This window comes from Naegleria gruberi (genome assembly GCF_000004985.1).
Source record: "Naegleria gruberi genomic scaffold NAEGRscaffold_39, whole genome shotgun sequence".
Classification (NCBI taxonomy): domain Eukaryota; phylum Heterolobosea; class Eutetramitea; order Acrasida; family Naegleriidae; genus Naegleria; species Naegleria gruberi.
In genome coordinates this window covers 252626-269476 of record NW_003163288.1, presented here as the reverse complement: position 1 = coordinate 269476, position 16851 = coordinate 252626, and the positions used below count along the sequence as shown (strand labels likewise).

Sequence of the window (16851 nt, the reverse complement as noted above, 5' to 3'; positions counted from 1 at the left end):
GGTACACACTTCAGTTTTATCCTAGCATTGATGCTCTGAAGGAAAAGCTTGAGTTTTTAGGAATTTCCATAGTGAGTGTCATGGACGAAACAACAAAATTGGTCGTAATGATGGAAACTAGTGATGACCCTGTGGTGTACTACCACACAGGTTATTCATCTGTTACTCCCGAAGCTGTGATGGATGATTCGTTTGATCCAAAGACTTTGATTCCAAGCAAACACACAAGAAAAAGAAGAAAAAGGCACAAAATCATTATTCCCGGATTTGAGGAAGAAAGTAACTTTGAAAACAATGAGCCAGTGTGGGCCCTTATCACAGACAACAATGCTACATTTCTCTGGCCTTCTCTTTACAACAGGGATACACGTTCAGCCCTTCCAATATTGCCAACATTCAAAGCACCAAAAATCTTATCAGTTCATAAGGTGAATGCCTATAACAAAGAGGACCTAGTTGTTCCAGAGGATAAAAAAGAGAACTGGGGCGAGGCTGTTAAGATTTTCTCTGACTATTCTCTTTCATATATAGTATTGACAGCTCTTGGAATTACTACTCAAAATATTCAGTCTGCCAATAAGAATATGGTGGTTGTAAATAATATGGTATTGGGGGCTGGATACAAAAACTTGGAAAAGTTCTTTCTTGCATCTCTTATTTGCTTGAAAGATATGAATTCTCTTCACCTTGAGCAAGATGATTCAATTGATTGCTTGAAACAAGTCCTTGTGGAAATGTTCTCAGCTAACGAGTTAAATATCAATTCCCAAAACTTTTTGACATTCACAAAATCATACTTCATTGATGACGTTCTTTCTTCATTCAGGTAAGATATTTTTTAACATCTTTAACATTGTTATTAGTAAAATTAAAGACACAGTACTATCGAACCACACTAGAGTGACAAGATACTTCACTCAAACATACTTTAAACCAGACAAAGTATTATTCTTACAAAACAGTTTTCTTCCAAATTATGAATGGAGATGCTTTTATGCCGAATATAATCCAAATGAGTATTCAAAGGTGTTCGATCATCCAGACTTTATTAAAATTGTAGTACTGTTACGTAGCTCACTAACAGAATTGTCCCAAGAGTTATTGCTTCGCAATAAATTTGGAGTTGATACAGTTCTTAACATGTATGGATCCTTGACTGGTGGCACAAAACTTTGCTTTCTTCGACTTATATGCATCCCTAATTCTATACCAAAAGAGAATAGCTGCAGAGCCGCATACCATTTATATGTTTCAGAGTGGTATGATTTTACAAATCCAAAGGATCTTGCAGAGATTATGATTACTTTATTCAAAAATTGTAAATATTGGTTCAACTTGAATTTAAATAACCCGCATTGTGAGCTGAAAGTTTCCAAGTCTTTCGATATTAATGACGACGGAATTGATATTACAAACATATTAACTGCTGATTATAAGGAAGAGTTACATCCATTCCAATTTCTGGTTATTCAAGACTTTGCAACGTTTGAATCAGTTAAAGAATGGTTGCAAAACAAACTCTCTTTTGTACTATCAACAAGACAACCAACTATAGTTAATAATATGGACATAATATCACATGTAAAAAGGAACAAACAAGGGCTGATATACATTGTGTCCAACACCCCTCTTTTGTATTATCCCCATTCAGATATGACAGATGTATTAATTCTTTTTAAAATTAACTCCAAGTTATACTATATTACTGAAAAGATTTCAAAATATTGTTTGGTATTGAAATATTTGAATAGTAATAGCAATAACAATGATGACAATAATACTAACAGTAACGACAATAACTGCAGTGAAAACAATACGGATTCTGAATTTAACAACACTGGTGTTATTCAATTAGATAGTTCTGGCATATCTGACTTTGATAATATAGTAATTGATGAAAGGAAAATTATAGGAACAGGCTTAATGAAAAATTCAGGATTGAAAGTGTTTGTAAAACTTTCAAAAACAATGTCAGAGAAAATTGATACAATGAACTTGGTTACAACAATTTCACACCCAAATATTTGTCGTATTTATAAGTATGTACACACTAGCAACCGAATCAGTGATGTATCCGGATGGAATTGTTCTAATATAACAATTACAGCAATGGAACCTTTGGATTGTTTTGACCATACCTATGCCTACAATAGCAATAACTTTGAGTGTTTCTTGCAAAACGTTTTCATTGGGTGCTTGAAAGGTCTTGAATGTTTACATTCCAATAATGTCGTTCACTGTGATATTAGTGTAAATAATATTATGTTTAGAAATTACAATGAACCAGTTATTATTGACATGAATAATTCTAGTATTATGAATTCTGAATATGCAAAAACTTGTTTACATTTTAAACCAGACTACACCCCCACAGATATCAACTATAGATTTACTCCTACTCATGATCTTTATGCTCTGGCAGTTGTTTTAATTAAACTGATGATGAGACATTCAAGACTTGTATGCGACAAAATGTCATCACACATTGTGCAAGTTGATATTTTGCAATCTCATTTTGCATTTACAGAAATTGAAGGTTTATGTTCTGTTTTGAAAGACATGATTAATTGTAAATATCATTCGGCAACAAAATGCCTTGAAGATGTTAATAATGAGTTGAAGAAAAGTAATGACAATTAAGTTTTTCAATAGTGACTGAAATATGATAACTGTTGTTATTGGAATGATTTGAAAAGATGATTGCTAAGGAGAGTTGTTGCTTGTGGTCTGATTGTCAAATCCTTTTCTAACATTGAAATGACCAAATCAATAACTTCAGATGAGTAAATTCTTCGCTCATCAAATTTTTGTTTGAGAATTGTATTCACTTCAAGTTTATCTTTTGTGATTAATAGTTGACTAATTGAAGTTTGAGTATCTTTGGTCATGATTTGATAAAGAGTGACTCCTAAACTGTAAATATCTGTATTGAAATAATACTTTCCGCCATATCCAAGTTCAGGTGACTATAATTCCTCCAAGTTAACAGTAATATATGTTAGAATTGACATGCCAAAGTATTGATAAATAACATACCATAAATAAAGGAGTTCCAGCATATGATTTGTGAGCAGAACCTTGATCTGCCCTTGCCAATCCAAAATCAGCAATTACAATTTGAATATTATCATTATCGATTGATTTGATGAAAATATTTGATGGTTTGATATCTCTGTGAATGAGTTTCATTGAGTTGTGAATATAATTCAATGCATTTAACATTTGATAAATAATTTGAAGCAACATCTTCTCTGAGCAAATGAAAGATTCATTGGTCAATTGAACCAAATCACCCTTTTCATAAAAATCCATATCAATACACAATAAATTATCTTGACTAATAAAGAAATCATTCACTTTCAAAATATTTGGATGACTGACATTCATTAATTGAGTTCCTTCTTTCATAAATCCATTCAATTCTTCATTGGTTTGATATCTCATCACTTTGATTGCTTTCATTGTATTTGTTTTTGAATCCATTGCTTTGAAAACTGAGCCAAATGCTCCTTGACCAATTCTAACTAGATCTAAATATCTTGAAAGTGGATTGAAACTTTCATTTGAACTTCCTGAAACGCTAACAAGTGGTGTCAGGAACATACTCGAATCAGGAAAATCAGTTCCTGTCATTTCAATATCATATCGTGTTCTCTTAGTTTTTAATTTCCACACAAATACAGATAACACAATGATAATGATAACAAACACTATCATTAACACAACTGGAATAGAAATGCCAAGTGCCAATCCAAGAATTAATCCTAAATTTGTATCTATTTCATTTCTAGGTTGACTTGAGTTGATAACAACTGGAATTGAAATGAAATTATATTCTTGAACTGAGAATAAAGACAAGTGAGTTGTGTTACATTCCATTTCAAAATACAATTTTCCATTTTCTTGTTTGATTATCGTTGATTTGGCTGTAATTCCATTGGTTGACCATCCATTTGATGAAGCATCAAAATAAACACATGATAAATTAGTATAGATTTTGTAATCTGTAAATAAATTTTTGAATTTCAATTGAATTGGATTCTGTAAATTATTCACACTTGTCAATGAACCATCTTTTGAAAAAATTGATAATTCCAAAATAGGTCTATTTGTTAAAATATTATTCAATGTCTTGTCATTTGAAATTAATGATGAAGAGTAAAATAATTGTGAATTATCTTCAATATTTGACACTTGACTTGTTAAATCTGATGGAAGTATGGCTTGAATTTGAATATCTTGATTGATGTTTGTTGTAATTGACTTGCCATTTAATTGAGAAGCAATATCTATTTGATAAATTTCAAAAGATGAATCATCTGATGATTCGTTCAGTTTAGTCAACATTAAATATTGAGCTCTATATTTTGAAATTAATTCTTGTTTATCCAATCTATTAGAATATCTTTTTGAAAGTATATTTTGAATAATTTTCAATTCTGAATAATGTTCAGTGGAAAGTACAGTTTCTAATAATATTTCTGAATAATATTGTTTGGCATTTGACATTCCAGAATAAATCCAATCAAGCCAACTTGAAATATCTGAAATCCAACTTTCATCCAATGATAAATTATCCAGAATCGAATAAATTTGTGAAATTATTGGAAGTGTCAATTGAATTATCTTTTCATCAACCTTATATGTCAACGATTGAATACTTTTCAATTGATTAATCATATCTTTCAACAATGAATTAAATGTTGATAATTGATCCATTGTTAATTCATTCACTAATTGTCCTTTTATATTCGAAATGGTTTCGTTCTGAATGAGAATACTCATTAAGGAATAAATTGAATGAGCAGTATCAATTCTCAATGGCTCATTCAACTTCAAATTATAAAAAGATTGTTTAAAATAATTAAATCTTGATAGAATTGAATTTTGTGAATTGTAAATAGTTAATGGAGGTAAAACTGAAATAGTTTTTGAGATTTGTGAAACTGAGCCATATCTATTCACTAATTTTACAACAAGATTGATTTTACCTTCTTCAAATGAGTACATTGGTATTCTTGTAATGATATTCTTTTTCAATGTATTGGAAATGATATTTAATCTCTTTCCATAAATGGAATGAAATTCAAAATTAAAACTTGAAATTGGTTCTTCAGGTAAATTGAAACATGAAATGGAAAGAAGTGAATCAAATGCATAATTTGTAAATTCATTCTTTAAATTGAAATATTCACATGAAAATCTTGGAGATTCATCAATTCTAGTTGATAATGAAACATTTGACATTCCATTCATATTTGAAACTGAAAAATCAAATGAAATAAATTCACCTTCCAATAAATATTGACTATTAATTATAATTTCACTCTTGTATGTATTAGACGTGAGTTGAGTAAATTGTGAACTTTCCAAAAATTGTCCAATTATTTTCCTTTCTTTCACTAAACCTTCTTTTAATTTCCATTTATAATTTTGAATTGCACTTGATGATTGAATCAATACTTTCAAATGTAAATCCTTTTTGGAAGGATAAATAGCAGGTAATTGATCAATTGTTAATTTTGGAACATTTGATTGAGCATAAAAATGAATAAATCCAAAATAATAATATGGAATTGTGACATATGACTTGGAAACTGTTAGTGTCAAGTTCACTAAATACATTCCTTCTGATAAATTCAATTTTTCAACATCTATATTCAATGTTTTTTCACTACTACTTAAATTATTGTCAATTGAATTAATTTGATAAAATTGGTAATTGAATGTGAAATATTCAGGTAATGTGAAACTTGAAATGAAAGGATCTTGATTGAATATTGAAATTGTAAATTTAGAATCATCAAGAGATAGAGTTCTATTCACATTTGTCAAAACATGATCCAATCTATCAAATGTTGAATATGAGAAATAATAAGAAAGTGAAGTGGAAACATAGGTTTTCAATTGAAATCCAACTATTTGTGCATTGGATGAATATTCACTGTCCACCAATTCATTATTATAAACATTTACCAATCTAAACATTTGTTTTTGTGAAAAGAGTGAATTCAATAAACTGAAAAATCCAGAGAATGTAAATGAAAGTGAACTATTCATTGAATTCAATGAACTTTCAATAATACAATTATGTCCAACACATTTAAATTGTGTATCCTTTACATTATCCCCATGCCATGTGAAAGAGGGAGGTAAATTCTTATTAGATTCAATTCTTGTCTTGTCGCTTGATGTCAATGATTTTTGAATTGAATTCATGGATGAATATTTAAGTGAAAGAATTTTAGAATATGAAGAATCTAATGGAATGCTATTCAGCAATGAAGTTGGTATTAAAATCATACTCTTATTTTCATAATTTGTTAAATAATTGACAAGTGGCTGAGGACAGTTTTCACATGTCCAACTTTTTGAAACTTTCTTAAATGTATGATAATAATCATCACTGCTGGATTTGATGATAAAATCTTGATTGGATGGAATGTATAAAAGTAAAGTATCCATTGAAGAGGAAAATGTTCGCTGATTGAGTAAAATTAAAGAAGAATTTGAATTGACTTGAAGTGAAATATTGAAATTTGAATTCAGTTTCAATGTGGATAAATGTTCAATCATGTGATTATATCCCAATTTGATTTTGAAATAATTTGGTGTCCAATAACAGGATATCAAATCAGCTTCTCCCAATTTGATCAATTCTGAACTTTCGAATAAATCTTGACATTCACTACTCAACAATACTTGATCACCTCCATCAATTGTTGTTGAAATATTTAAAAGTGAATCAAAATATGAATAAATCAATGCATTTGAAATGTCTAAATAAACTTGGTGATATTGACAATTCTCCCCAACAAAACCATTTTCACATTTACAATTATTTGGTGATTCACATTGACCATGTGAGGAGCAAACATTTGGATCTGTGTGAATTAAATCATAACACACTCTATATTCACATTCATCACCTCTGTATCCATTATTACAAGAGCATTGATCTGGATTTAAACATTGACCATATGATGAACAAACTCTATTCGAATCATTTGATAATTGACCAAAACAAGTGGTCACGCCACAATCACTGCCAATCCATCTTGGATCACATGAACAATTATTAAAAGACAAACATTGACCATGTGATGAACAAACATTTGAATCGACAGCTGTCTTGTTAAAACATTTGACATGTTGACAAATGTTGCCACCCCATTCAGGCAAACATTTACAATCACCTGGACCAGTGCATGAGCCATTATTCAAACACAAGTTCTTTCCAATATACTGCTCTCCAACACAATTGAAATCAGAGCAGTTATTTCCAAAATATCCATCAAAACAAGTGCAATTATCAATTTTGGAACAAATACCATTTCCTGAACATATTGAGCTGTCAGTGTTTTTAACTCCGAAACAATTGTAAAATTCACAATTATTGCCATAAAATCCATTATTGCATGTACACTTGTTGTAGCCAATGCATTTTCCTCTCGAATTACAAACAGTTTCATTCCAAGAGACAATTCCTTGACAATAAGCATTTTCACAATTCAACCCAAATGTTCCAAATGAACAGGTACAATTATCTGGAGCTGTGCATTGACCATTGGATGAACAAACACTGCTATTCACTGAATTAACTCCATAACAATAGTATTCTTCACAATTACTTCCTGTGAAATTGGCAGAGCAAGAACACTTTTCTTTCGCAATACATGAACCTCTTCCTGAACAAACGGACGAGTTTCTCCAATTGATTCCTGAGCAATCATATTCCAAGCAATTCTCTCCATAGAAACCAGCTGTACATTGACATTCAAATGATGAAGAATTGTAAAAAGTTCCATTTGAACATTTGGCAGCAGATAACATTTTGATGAGATTGTTTCCACTATCTGCAATGTAAATTTCACCACTTCCACCAAGTGTTAAACCATTAGCATCTTTAAAAACACTTGTTGATCCATTTCCATAAATAGTAAAAATATTTCCATATTTTGTAATCTTTCTAATTCTTTGATTTCCTCTGTCCATGAAAATTATCTCACCACCTAATGTCAACTGAATAGGTCCTGGTGAATCAAGTCTTGATGATTTAGCTGGACCACCATCTCCAAGAAATCCATTAAATCTGTCACCGGCCAGAGTTGTAACCAAAGCAGAACTTGTGGACACAGATCTAATTGCATTATTATCACGATCTGAAAAGTAAATCATATTATCAGGTCCAATAATAAGACTTTCAGGATAGTTGAGTAAGGCATTCGACCCAATTCCATCTAAGAATCCTTTTAAGGAACGTCCAACAAGGGTTGTCAAAGTGGAATTATTAATCTCAAACTTGGCAATTCTATTATTGTAATAATCAGCAATATAAATAATTCCATCATTGGAAATGTCAAATGATTTGGAAAGGAAATAATCTTGATTGGCAGTATTGCAACTTCCTACCACAAGTGTTAAAACATTATTCGATTCAATTCTTCTCAATGCACATCCATTATTATCTAAAAAGTAAATTAAATCACCAAATCTCTTCATGACAAATGGAGGTGAATTCACTGTTGCATCATTGACATTCACTCCATTTCCATTGTTGTTTCCAGGAATTGCAACATTTCCAATCACATTATAAATGTATCCATCTTTCAATCTTCTTAAAACATGATTATTTGTGTCAGAAATCAAAATGCCACCTGCTGAATCATCATTTCCTGTATAATAAACACTATTTGGAGAGGAAAATGAAGCCAATGTTCCCAAAACACCATTTCCAAAATTTCTATTGCTATTTCCAGCCAAAGTTGAAATAGTTCCATTTGCAACTTTTCTAATTCTATTATTGAAAGAATCTGAAATGAGCAAATTTCCACTCGAATCAAAAGCCAAAGCAGATGGACCATTCAATAAAGCAGATGTACCCAATCCTCCATCTCCTGAATATCCACTCGTTCCACTTCCAGCAAAATCAATGATTGTATTCGAATTCTTTGCTTGTAAAACCTTGTTTCCCTTCATGGCAATATACAGATTACCATTATAACTAGCTAATCCAAGTGGTTCACTTGTCAATGATGCTTTGAAAACAGAAATCAATGCACCAGAGGTTACACAAATTCTATAATTCTTGGAATCTGAAAAGTATAAATTTCCTGCATGGAAAACAATTCCCATTGGTGTATTCATTTTGAATGATGCTCCAGCTGTACCTGTATCAGAACTACCAGATGTTCCACTTGACTCTCCAATGTAGATTGTTAACATGCCAGAAGAACTAATTCTTCTAATGAGATGGTTTCCACTTTCAGCAAAATAAATGTCATTACTTGCAACAATTAGAGCAGTTGGTGTGTTTAATTGAGCACTGATTGCTGATCCAACTACTACAAGGTTTTTAGAAGATCATGTGTATGCATATAAAACTTACCTGTCAATCCTGGTGATCCATTACCTGCTAATGTTGAAATAATTCCATTTTCAATCTTTCTAATACAGTGGTTTAATGTATCTGAAAATACAATGGCACCAGTTGATAGTATTCCAATTCCTTGAGGTGAGTTTAGTTGTGCATTAACTGCGGCTCCTCCATCTCCTATTTGAATTGCACATGCATGTGAGTTGACCAAAGTTGTTGAACAATGTGAAGTCTATAAACTTACCAGAATAATTTGCAACACCAGTACCAGCAATAGTTGACATGATACCATTCACATCTATCTTACGTATTCTATGATTATTAGTATCACAGAATATAATATCAGAATTTGAAACAATTCCACCACTTGGTACTGATAACAATGCTTGTGTTGCTAATAATCCATCACCTATTGAAGATCCACCACCTGCCACAACAGACATGTCATACTGTGGTTGATAGCAACAAGCAAACAAGCATGCATGCAAAACAATTACCCCAATAAGGAGGTATTGACATGGGCTACCAACAAACATTTTTTTCAACTTATGGTCTGACATTCTCTAGTTGACTAACACAATACGATTGCCACTACGGGAAGACCTTGTGGTTGTGCAATAGTTCAACATGGCATGTTTGTTTGTTTTTGCCTTCGGGTAAAATGTGGAGTTGTTATCTTCCGCAATAGATTCGTCACATGTTTTGATGATTTTCCACTATTTGTAAGCAATATTTAATGCTTTTCCTTTTAATTCCTTTTTCTAGTGCGAGAGAGAAATATTATCTTTTAATATTGCATCAGTTTAAATTCATCATTTACAACCATTATTTGATGCTTTTTTTTAAATTTTTTTGTTAACTGATTTTGGAGGGAAATGAGTCAGATTAATAACCCTCCTGTTGTTATTGAAACAGCCAAAAATCGAAATCGATGATCAAAAAAAAACATCAACCCCACTTCAGCTTCAATGGAAAATTCCTCTCTATTAATTTCATCATGAATTTCTATTTGTTGATAATTTACTTCACCGAAGAAGATTGTTTTATTAATTTATTGGTTCACAGAAAGTAAGCCTACTTCCAGCCAATTTCAACTATTTAATATGATGATGTCCACAATACTCAACTATTACACAAGTCGCGCGTTCAAAATAAACTTCAAATGGAAATACTCTCAATAGTCCAATGTATCGGCCTTTTGTCTAAGGTAGAAGGCCTTTTTAGATAGTTCTCTTTTGGCAGAGTAAACCATTGCTTCAACCCTTTCAATTGTGAAATATGTTTGAATAAATGTTCGTTGTTCCTCTTTCCAATGTGAAAGAGAAAGTATTTGAGAAAGTAATTTTTGGTGAATAGTAAGGGAAAGAGGATTTTCGAATTCTAGGAATGAGGGTGGAATTTCTTCATCCTCACATTCTGAAATAAGCTTGGAAAGTATTTCTAAACTCAAGCTGCTTTCTTTCAAAATTCTGGCAATTTCTGCTCTCTTGACACCTTCCAATTGAACCAAATCGACTATGTCTGACTTGACACCGTATTGGATTCTTCTAATATATTTCTTTGCAATTTTAGCAATTTGCCAAAATTCCAATGTTTCACAAAATTGTTGGACCATACTACAGAAGGTACAAGCTTGACTCATTAATTGTTGTATCATTCCTCTTCCCTTAATTTCACAATGGTCAATAAAGTTTGTTCTCTCATTAATTAAATCTCTGATAATGAATGCATTGTATAGTCTCTTAATTGTATATTGTTCTGCATCACTAATTTTTGAATACTTGTTCATTGCTTTTGTAAGAATTGCATTTTCTGGAATGCCAATTCTAGCTATTATTTTTTTTTCTAGTGGTGTTGCACATTGTTCCAAATAGTTCAGCAACTTGACATAATTTGGCTCGATTAGTCCATTTCCATCAATTGGTACACCAATTACGTACAGAATATGTAAATCGTCACTAATTATTATTCCATCATCTTGAATTTGTTGTAATATTACTGTAAGATCAAGTGATTCTTTCAATGTGAGAGCACTTCTACTCGTTCCCATACCTAGTGAGGTCATTTCAAATTTAAAACTTTCTGGTGATACTTGCAACAGATTGTTTGTTATCAATTGTTGCGAGACCTCGTTTAACTTTTCTACCAAATTAGATTTCATAGAAGGATTTTGGTAAGAAAAATATGTACATTCCACAAATTTCTCAATTTGATTCATTGAAGAAATTAGATTGCTAGAAATAATTTCCATGCAAATTCTACTGAGAGAATCTGTGTCTGATAAATTAATACAACTATTTACATTCTCAAGTCTTTTGGCAATTAAATCCTTTCCGCCATCCACTTGAGTTTTATATTGTTTCTGAAGTACTATGGTATTATGCTTAGATGACCGATTCAAAAATTAACTTACCAAGATAACTCTCACCAAAACTGTCAATACCTGCTCTTCCTGACCTGCCACTCATTTGCATATATTTAGATTTTGTTAAAAATTGTTTGAAACCAATATACGGAGTGTTAAAGATCACTCTTGCAGCTGGAAGGTTAATACCTGCTGCAAGTGTACTTGTACAGCAAATTACACAAATAATATGGTTTCTGTAGGCATTCTCGATGAGTTGTCGTTCCTCAGATGTCAAAGAGCTATGATGATAGACAACTCCGTACATAATTCCATTAAATAAATTGGTATCATTCGTACCAATAAGCTTTAGGTTAGCAACTAAATCTTTCTTCTCATGGACATAATCATTGGAAAGTGGTAATGTACAAGTTAAATGTTTTACGCAATCTTCACACGATTGTTTGCTTGGGCAGAATATCAGAGCACTTTTGGCAGGAATGACCTCACAACATAAAGAAGTAATAAAATCAGGATCATTCTTACCCTTTCCCATTTCAGAAGGAATTGAGGTGAGAGTCCTAACAGTGTTTCCCTCCTTATCAAACACATTCTCGCCAATACAATAAAATTCCTTCAGAGGAACAGGTCTAAAATCAGATTTAAATAATACAGCATCCATCCATTGAGCTATTTGCTCGAGATTAGGAATAGTGGCTGACATGCCAACTAATTGAATTGATATGTTTTCTATCTTAGTTTGTGTAGTGTTTTCTAACTCGTCGTCTATAATAATTTCTACAGTTTTCTTTTCTCTTTGAATATATAAAATTTTTGATATTAATTGTTCCAAAAGTTGTCCTCTTCCTCCTTCTCCAATCATGTGAAGTTCATCCACAACAACACATCCTAGTTCATGTATTCTTTCCTCTCGAATTAAATTATCCAAAATAAGGTTTGCCTTTTCTATTGTACAAATAATGAGTTGGTTTCCAGGATCTACTGGAATTTTACCTTTAGACGCAAAATATCCCTCAACAAAGAAATTCATTTGGTCGCTTATCAACTCCATAGTAGTAGTTTTTTCCTCACATATTGAAACATATGGCAAAACGAACAGGGATTTCTTTTTCATTAGTTGACAAGTTCTAATCATGAGAATTTCTGCAATGAGGGTTTTACCACCTGATGTTGGAAGGGAGTACAGTACGTTTTTACCCATCCTGAGTTCTGGCATACTCAATAACTGCTCTTGCCATTCATACAGCTTGTGAACACCTTTGACTTCTTTGAATAATTCAGCACACGAATGTGGTAGTCCATAGAAATCCATAGCATTGTTAATTTCTTTAATTTTGACATTTACCACAGGAATAGTATTTATGTGGTCAACTTCCTCTTCATTCTCATCATTGAAATCCGTTGATGAGTATGGTTGATCCTCTTTTACAGAAATATAATTTTCATCCTCCAACAAAATTGATCCAATGGATCCAATAGAAATTTGAGAGTCATCACTTGGCATATTTTCTTGTTGCTCCTTTCCGATCATAATTAATTCTTCACTCTCCTTTACTTCATCCATAACTTCCGAAATTGCCAATACCTTGTTATCCGATTGCAAATATTGTTTCATCTTCTTATTCAAACTTTCCAGTGATGATTCTGTAGCTGCAACAACATCCTCCATTTGTTGCGATGAAGAAGTAGATATGGAGGTTATCTTTCTCTTCATTTTTTTCTACTTGCCAATGGAAAATAACTTTTCAAATTTACGGAAAACAAACCAAATAAAAACAACAATCGATTTTGGAGGGAAAACCCCTACAAACAAATAATATAATATTAATTTTCATACAATTTTCTGTGCACAGACACATGGATTGAAGATTTATTTACCCAAAATCTTCTTCAAATAAGTCTTCATCTCAAAGAATGAAATATCCGAAACGCAAGCATCAACACAAAGGTCAAAGGCTGTCTTTTTCTGAATATTTTGCTTGGTTGTATCGATCTTCTTCTTTTCAATTAATTCTTGAGCAACTTGGAGGCGTTTATAAGCGACTGCCCAATGGAGAAGAGTATTTCCATGCTCATCCGATGCATTGATATCTGGAAGTTGATCGACAAGACTTAAGAATTTTCCTAGATTGCCATCACTTTATGATGATCAAATTAAATATATTTGGTTAGATTTGATGATGATTTTACATACGCGACGGTTTGTTGGACAGCTTGAAAGTTAACCATTTTTTTGATATTTGACTTGTCAATTTGATCTGTCAAACAGCATTAATTTGATTAGCATGATTCAAAACAAGATGAAAAGCCAATATGATGTACACAATTTAAAGCATCTGTTGAACTGAATTCTTCTCTTGTTTGACAATTTTACTTGGAATTTTAACAATGTTGGCCTTTTCTTTTTCTGAATGGGGTATACGAACTTTATATAAATGTATACCCAATCCAAACAACAAACTCCTTAAGTAATATAGGTTTTTAAGAAGAAATGTTCTTCATTTCCAAAGAATAGTTCCCTAAAATATATTGATTTGTTTTTAAAGTTGGTAACATCATGCTCAATATCAATTGCCAGAAAAAACGGGGTAACCCATCTACCATCAATAAATTCTTTCGTAATTTCAACAAGTAAATCATCAAAATATTTTTCCTTTTTAATTTACTTCTCAAATTTTTGAGTTCTTTTTGCAAAATTGGCGCCAACAATTTAACAATTTAATCCTTTATTATTGTCTAGCATCTTCATGAAAACAAATCCTTAGTCGGCAACTTTTCAACTTTGAAAATGAATAAAGTTGAAATTGGAAGTTCACGACTTCAACTTTAAAATAACAACACAAAGAAAAAAATGAAAGCACGACAAACTTCATCTTCCACCAACAAGCCGCCATCATCAGCAACAAGAAACACATCCAAGTTCACTCCCTCTCCATCTGACAATATCAAATTTTACAAAAAAGTTCAAGAATTTGCCTATGAACCATCCGATTATTTGGAGCAGTGGATTTATGATCACTCAGTGGTTGGAGATAAACAATTGCTTTTCCAAAATCCAACACATATATCACAGAGAGGTGGTCATTATCATGTCAAGTTGGAAAATGAAACAATTATGGAGGAATATTTCAATGCTTGGAAGAATTCTATTGAGAAGAAGCAGGATATTTTCATTGAGGAAATTAGGTCTTTTCATAATTTTAAACTCTACTTGGATTTGGATTTCAAATTGAAGGAGAATGAAACAGTCAACTTGACTAAATCTCAATGGTTGAAGGAAATTTTGGAGTTTACTAAACAATATTTTCCAAATTCAGATTATGAATGTTGCATAACATTTTGCCATGGTACTTATGCTGGTGATTCCCAAACACCAGATTGCAAATACAAGTCTGGTTACAGGTTGTACTTTCCTCAAATTATGGTAGAATCAAATGAAAAGTATCGATTATATCTTGAAGGACTGATTGATCATTTGAAACAATGTAATTGCACATCATATACAGGAAAACCTTCAACATGGAGCATGGAAGATATCATTGATACAAATAGTGTTAAATACCCAAGATGCAGAATGTTTGGAAGTATCAAGCTGAGAAATGGAAAGAAACTTGATAGACAATATAAACTATATGGAATTTTCAATTCTGATGGAGAAATGGATAAGGAGAGAACCAATGAGTGTAAGAAAAATGTGGTCAATGTTCTGAAAATGACATCCTTCATGAAAGTTTAAATGTTTAATATCCCTTATTCCAATTACATTGATATTCCAATTTTTCAAAAGCAAATGATCCATCATTATTTGAAACTTTGTGGAAATTATTGAAGAAGGCATCCACAAGTGTATGTGGAATAGAAAGTGCAGAAATATGTGGAGTAACGAGAACATCCTTTCTGGTCCAGAATGGGCTGGTGGTTGGTAAAGGCTCAACTTCAAAAACATCTAAAATGGCCTTTCTAATGAGATTCTTATCAAGAGCCTCAACTACCATTGATTCACTAATTAAATCTCCTCTTCCAACATTAATAAAGCAGCATTGTGAACGAGTTTGTAACTTTTCTAAAACATCAGTATTGAGCATGTATCTAGTTTCAGGAGTAGATGGTAAAATACTGATAAGGAAATCATAATCACATGATGAAATAAAATCGCCCAATTGCTCACTACCATAGAAGAACTTGTCTGGTTGATATTGGGATTCTTCAACAACTTGAGAATTTCTATAAATGTGAATCTTAATGGTTGGATATATTTTCTTGAAAGTCTCACAAATATACTTTCCAATATTACCATATCCCAATAGACCAATCTTTACTCTATCCAATGTCTTGTAATTGAAAGCAGTTTTTCCAACCCACAAACTTTGAGATTGATGATCCAAAACTTTCTCATAATGACGTAACTCATTCATCATGTGTTGAATTAAATATTCAAACATGTGTGATCCAAAAACTCCAATTTTAGTCAATCTAATATTATTTTCAATTAAAAGTTGAATTAATTTAGAGGAATCAGTGGTTTTTCTAATATTTTCAAAAATTGCATTCACACCCGCAAATGTGCAATTAATCCACTTCAATGATGATTCTCCCTTTTCAAGTTGGTGATGAAAAGCTTGCCAAAATTCCGGAGTGAGCAAATAACCATCAGCAACAATAATTTCAAATCCAGAATTCAAAACTTCGATCGGATTGCTATAATTAACAAACTTGAGCTGTAAATTCTTTGAATCATTATCTTCTTGAAGATATTGGGAAATATTTGCGATATTGCTGATGACAGGGATAATGAGTGGACTCAATGCAGACATTTTTTAAAACATAAAAGGTGTTATTCCGGAATGAATGATACCTGAGATAGATTGTATTGGGAATTATTATTCAATAATTGAAGAATAAATTCTTTTACTTGGACCCAAACCAAAAAGATGCCTTCCTTGTTGGGAATCGAATCCAAGACCTCGGTCGTACCGAAAGCACACGCCAGGAGTTTTAAGATCTTTACGAAATTGAGGTGAGTTAAGCATAAATTTCTGGTACCTGTAATATTTTGATTATAAGAATGGATTTCATTATTCCATTCCTTTCTCCATTAGATGCAACATGT

The 16851-nt window shown here is 31.9% G+C and overlaps 7 protein-coding genes across 7 annotated transcripts; 3 read left to right on the top strand and 4 right to left on the bottom strand.

Annotated features, from left to right (window-relative positions):
* Positions 1-80: 80 nt before the first annotated feature.
* Positions 81-830, top strand: NAEGRDRAFT_70319 (uncharacterized protein; the record flags this gene model as incomplete). The annotated part of the gene is made up of 1 exon (XM_002674606.1): positions 81-830. One exon carries the CDS (start codon positions 81-83, stop codon positions 828-830), a length of 750 nt encoding a protein of 249 aa, XP_002674652.1.
* An 823-nt stretch (positions 831-1653) lies between these two features.
* On the top strand, positions 1654-2640 carry NAEGRDRAFT_70318 (uncharacterized protein; the record flags this gene model as incomplete). The annotated part of the gene is made up of 1 exon (XM_002674605.1): positions 1654-2640. One exon carries the CDS (start codon positions 1654-1656, stop codon positions 2638-2640), a length of 987 nt encoding a protein of 328 aa, XP_002674651.1.
* Positions 2641-2982: 342 nt separating this feature from the next.
* NAEGRDRAFT_70317 (uncharacterized protein) lies at positions 2983-9912 on the bottom strand (the record flags this gene model as incomplete). Its single annotated transcript, XM_002674528.1, has 3 exons — positions 2983-9341; positions 9389-9553; positions 9621-9912. 3 exons carry the CDS (start codon positions 9910-9912, stop codon positions 2983-2985), a joined length of 6816 nt encoding a protein of 2271 aa, XP_002674574.1.
* A 638-nt stretch (positions 9913-10550) lies between these two features.
* Positions 10551-13455, bottom strand: NAEGRDRAFT_50889 (uncharacterized protein; the record flags this gene model as incomplete). Its single annotated transcript, XM_002674527.1, has 2 exons — positions 10551-11374; positions 11790-13455. 2 exons carry the CDS (start codon positions 13453-13455, stop codon positions 10551-10553), a joined length of 2490 nt encoding a protein of 829 aa, XP_002674573.1.
* A 156-nt stretch (positions 13456-13611) lies between these two features.
* Positions 13612-13970, bottom strand: NAEGRDRAFT_70315 (uncharacterized protein; the record flags this gene model as incomplete). Its single annotated transcript, XM_002674526.1, has 2 exons — positions 13612-13879; positions 13936-13970. The coding sequence occupies 2 exons, from the start codon at positions 13968-13970 to the stop codon at positions 13612-13614; spliced, it is 303 nt and encodes a 100-aa protein (XP_002674572.1).
* Positions 13971-14592: 622 nt separating this feature from the next.
* On the top strand, positions 14593-15477 carry NAEGRDRAFT_50888 (uncharacterized protein; the record flags this gene model as incomplete). Its single annotated transcript, XM_002674604.1, has 1 exon — positions 14593-15477. One exon carries the CDS (start codon positions 14593-14595, stop codon positions 15475-15477), a length of 885 nt encoding a protein of 294 aa, XP_002674650.1.
* A 270-nt stretch (positions 15478-15747) lies between these two features.
* On the bottom strand, positions 15748-16555 carry NAEGRDRAFT_70313 (uncharacterized protein; the record flags this gene model as incomplete). Its single annotated transcript, XM_002674525.1, has 2 exons — positions 15748-15804; positions 15956-16555. 2 exons carry the CDS (start codon positions 16553-16555, stop codon positions 15748-15750), a joined length of 657 nt encoding a protein of 218 aa, XP_002674571.1.
* Positions 16556-16851: the final 296 nt, after the last annotated feature.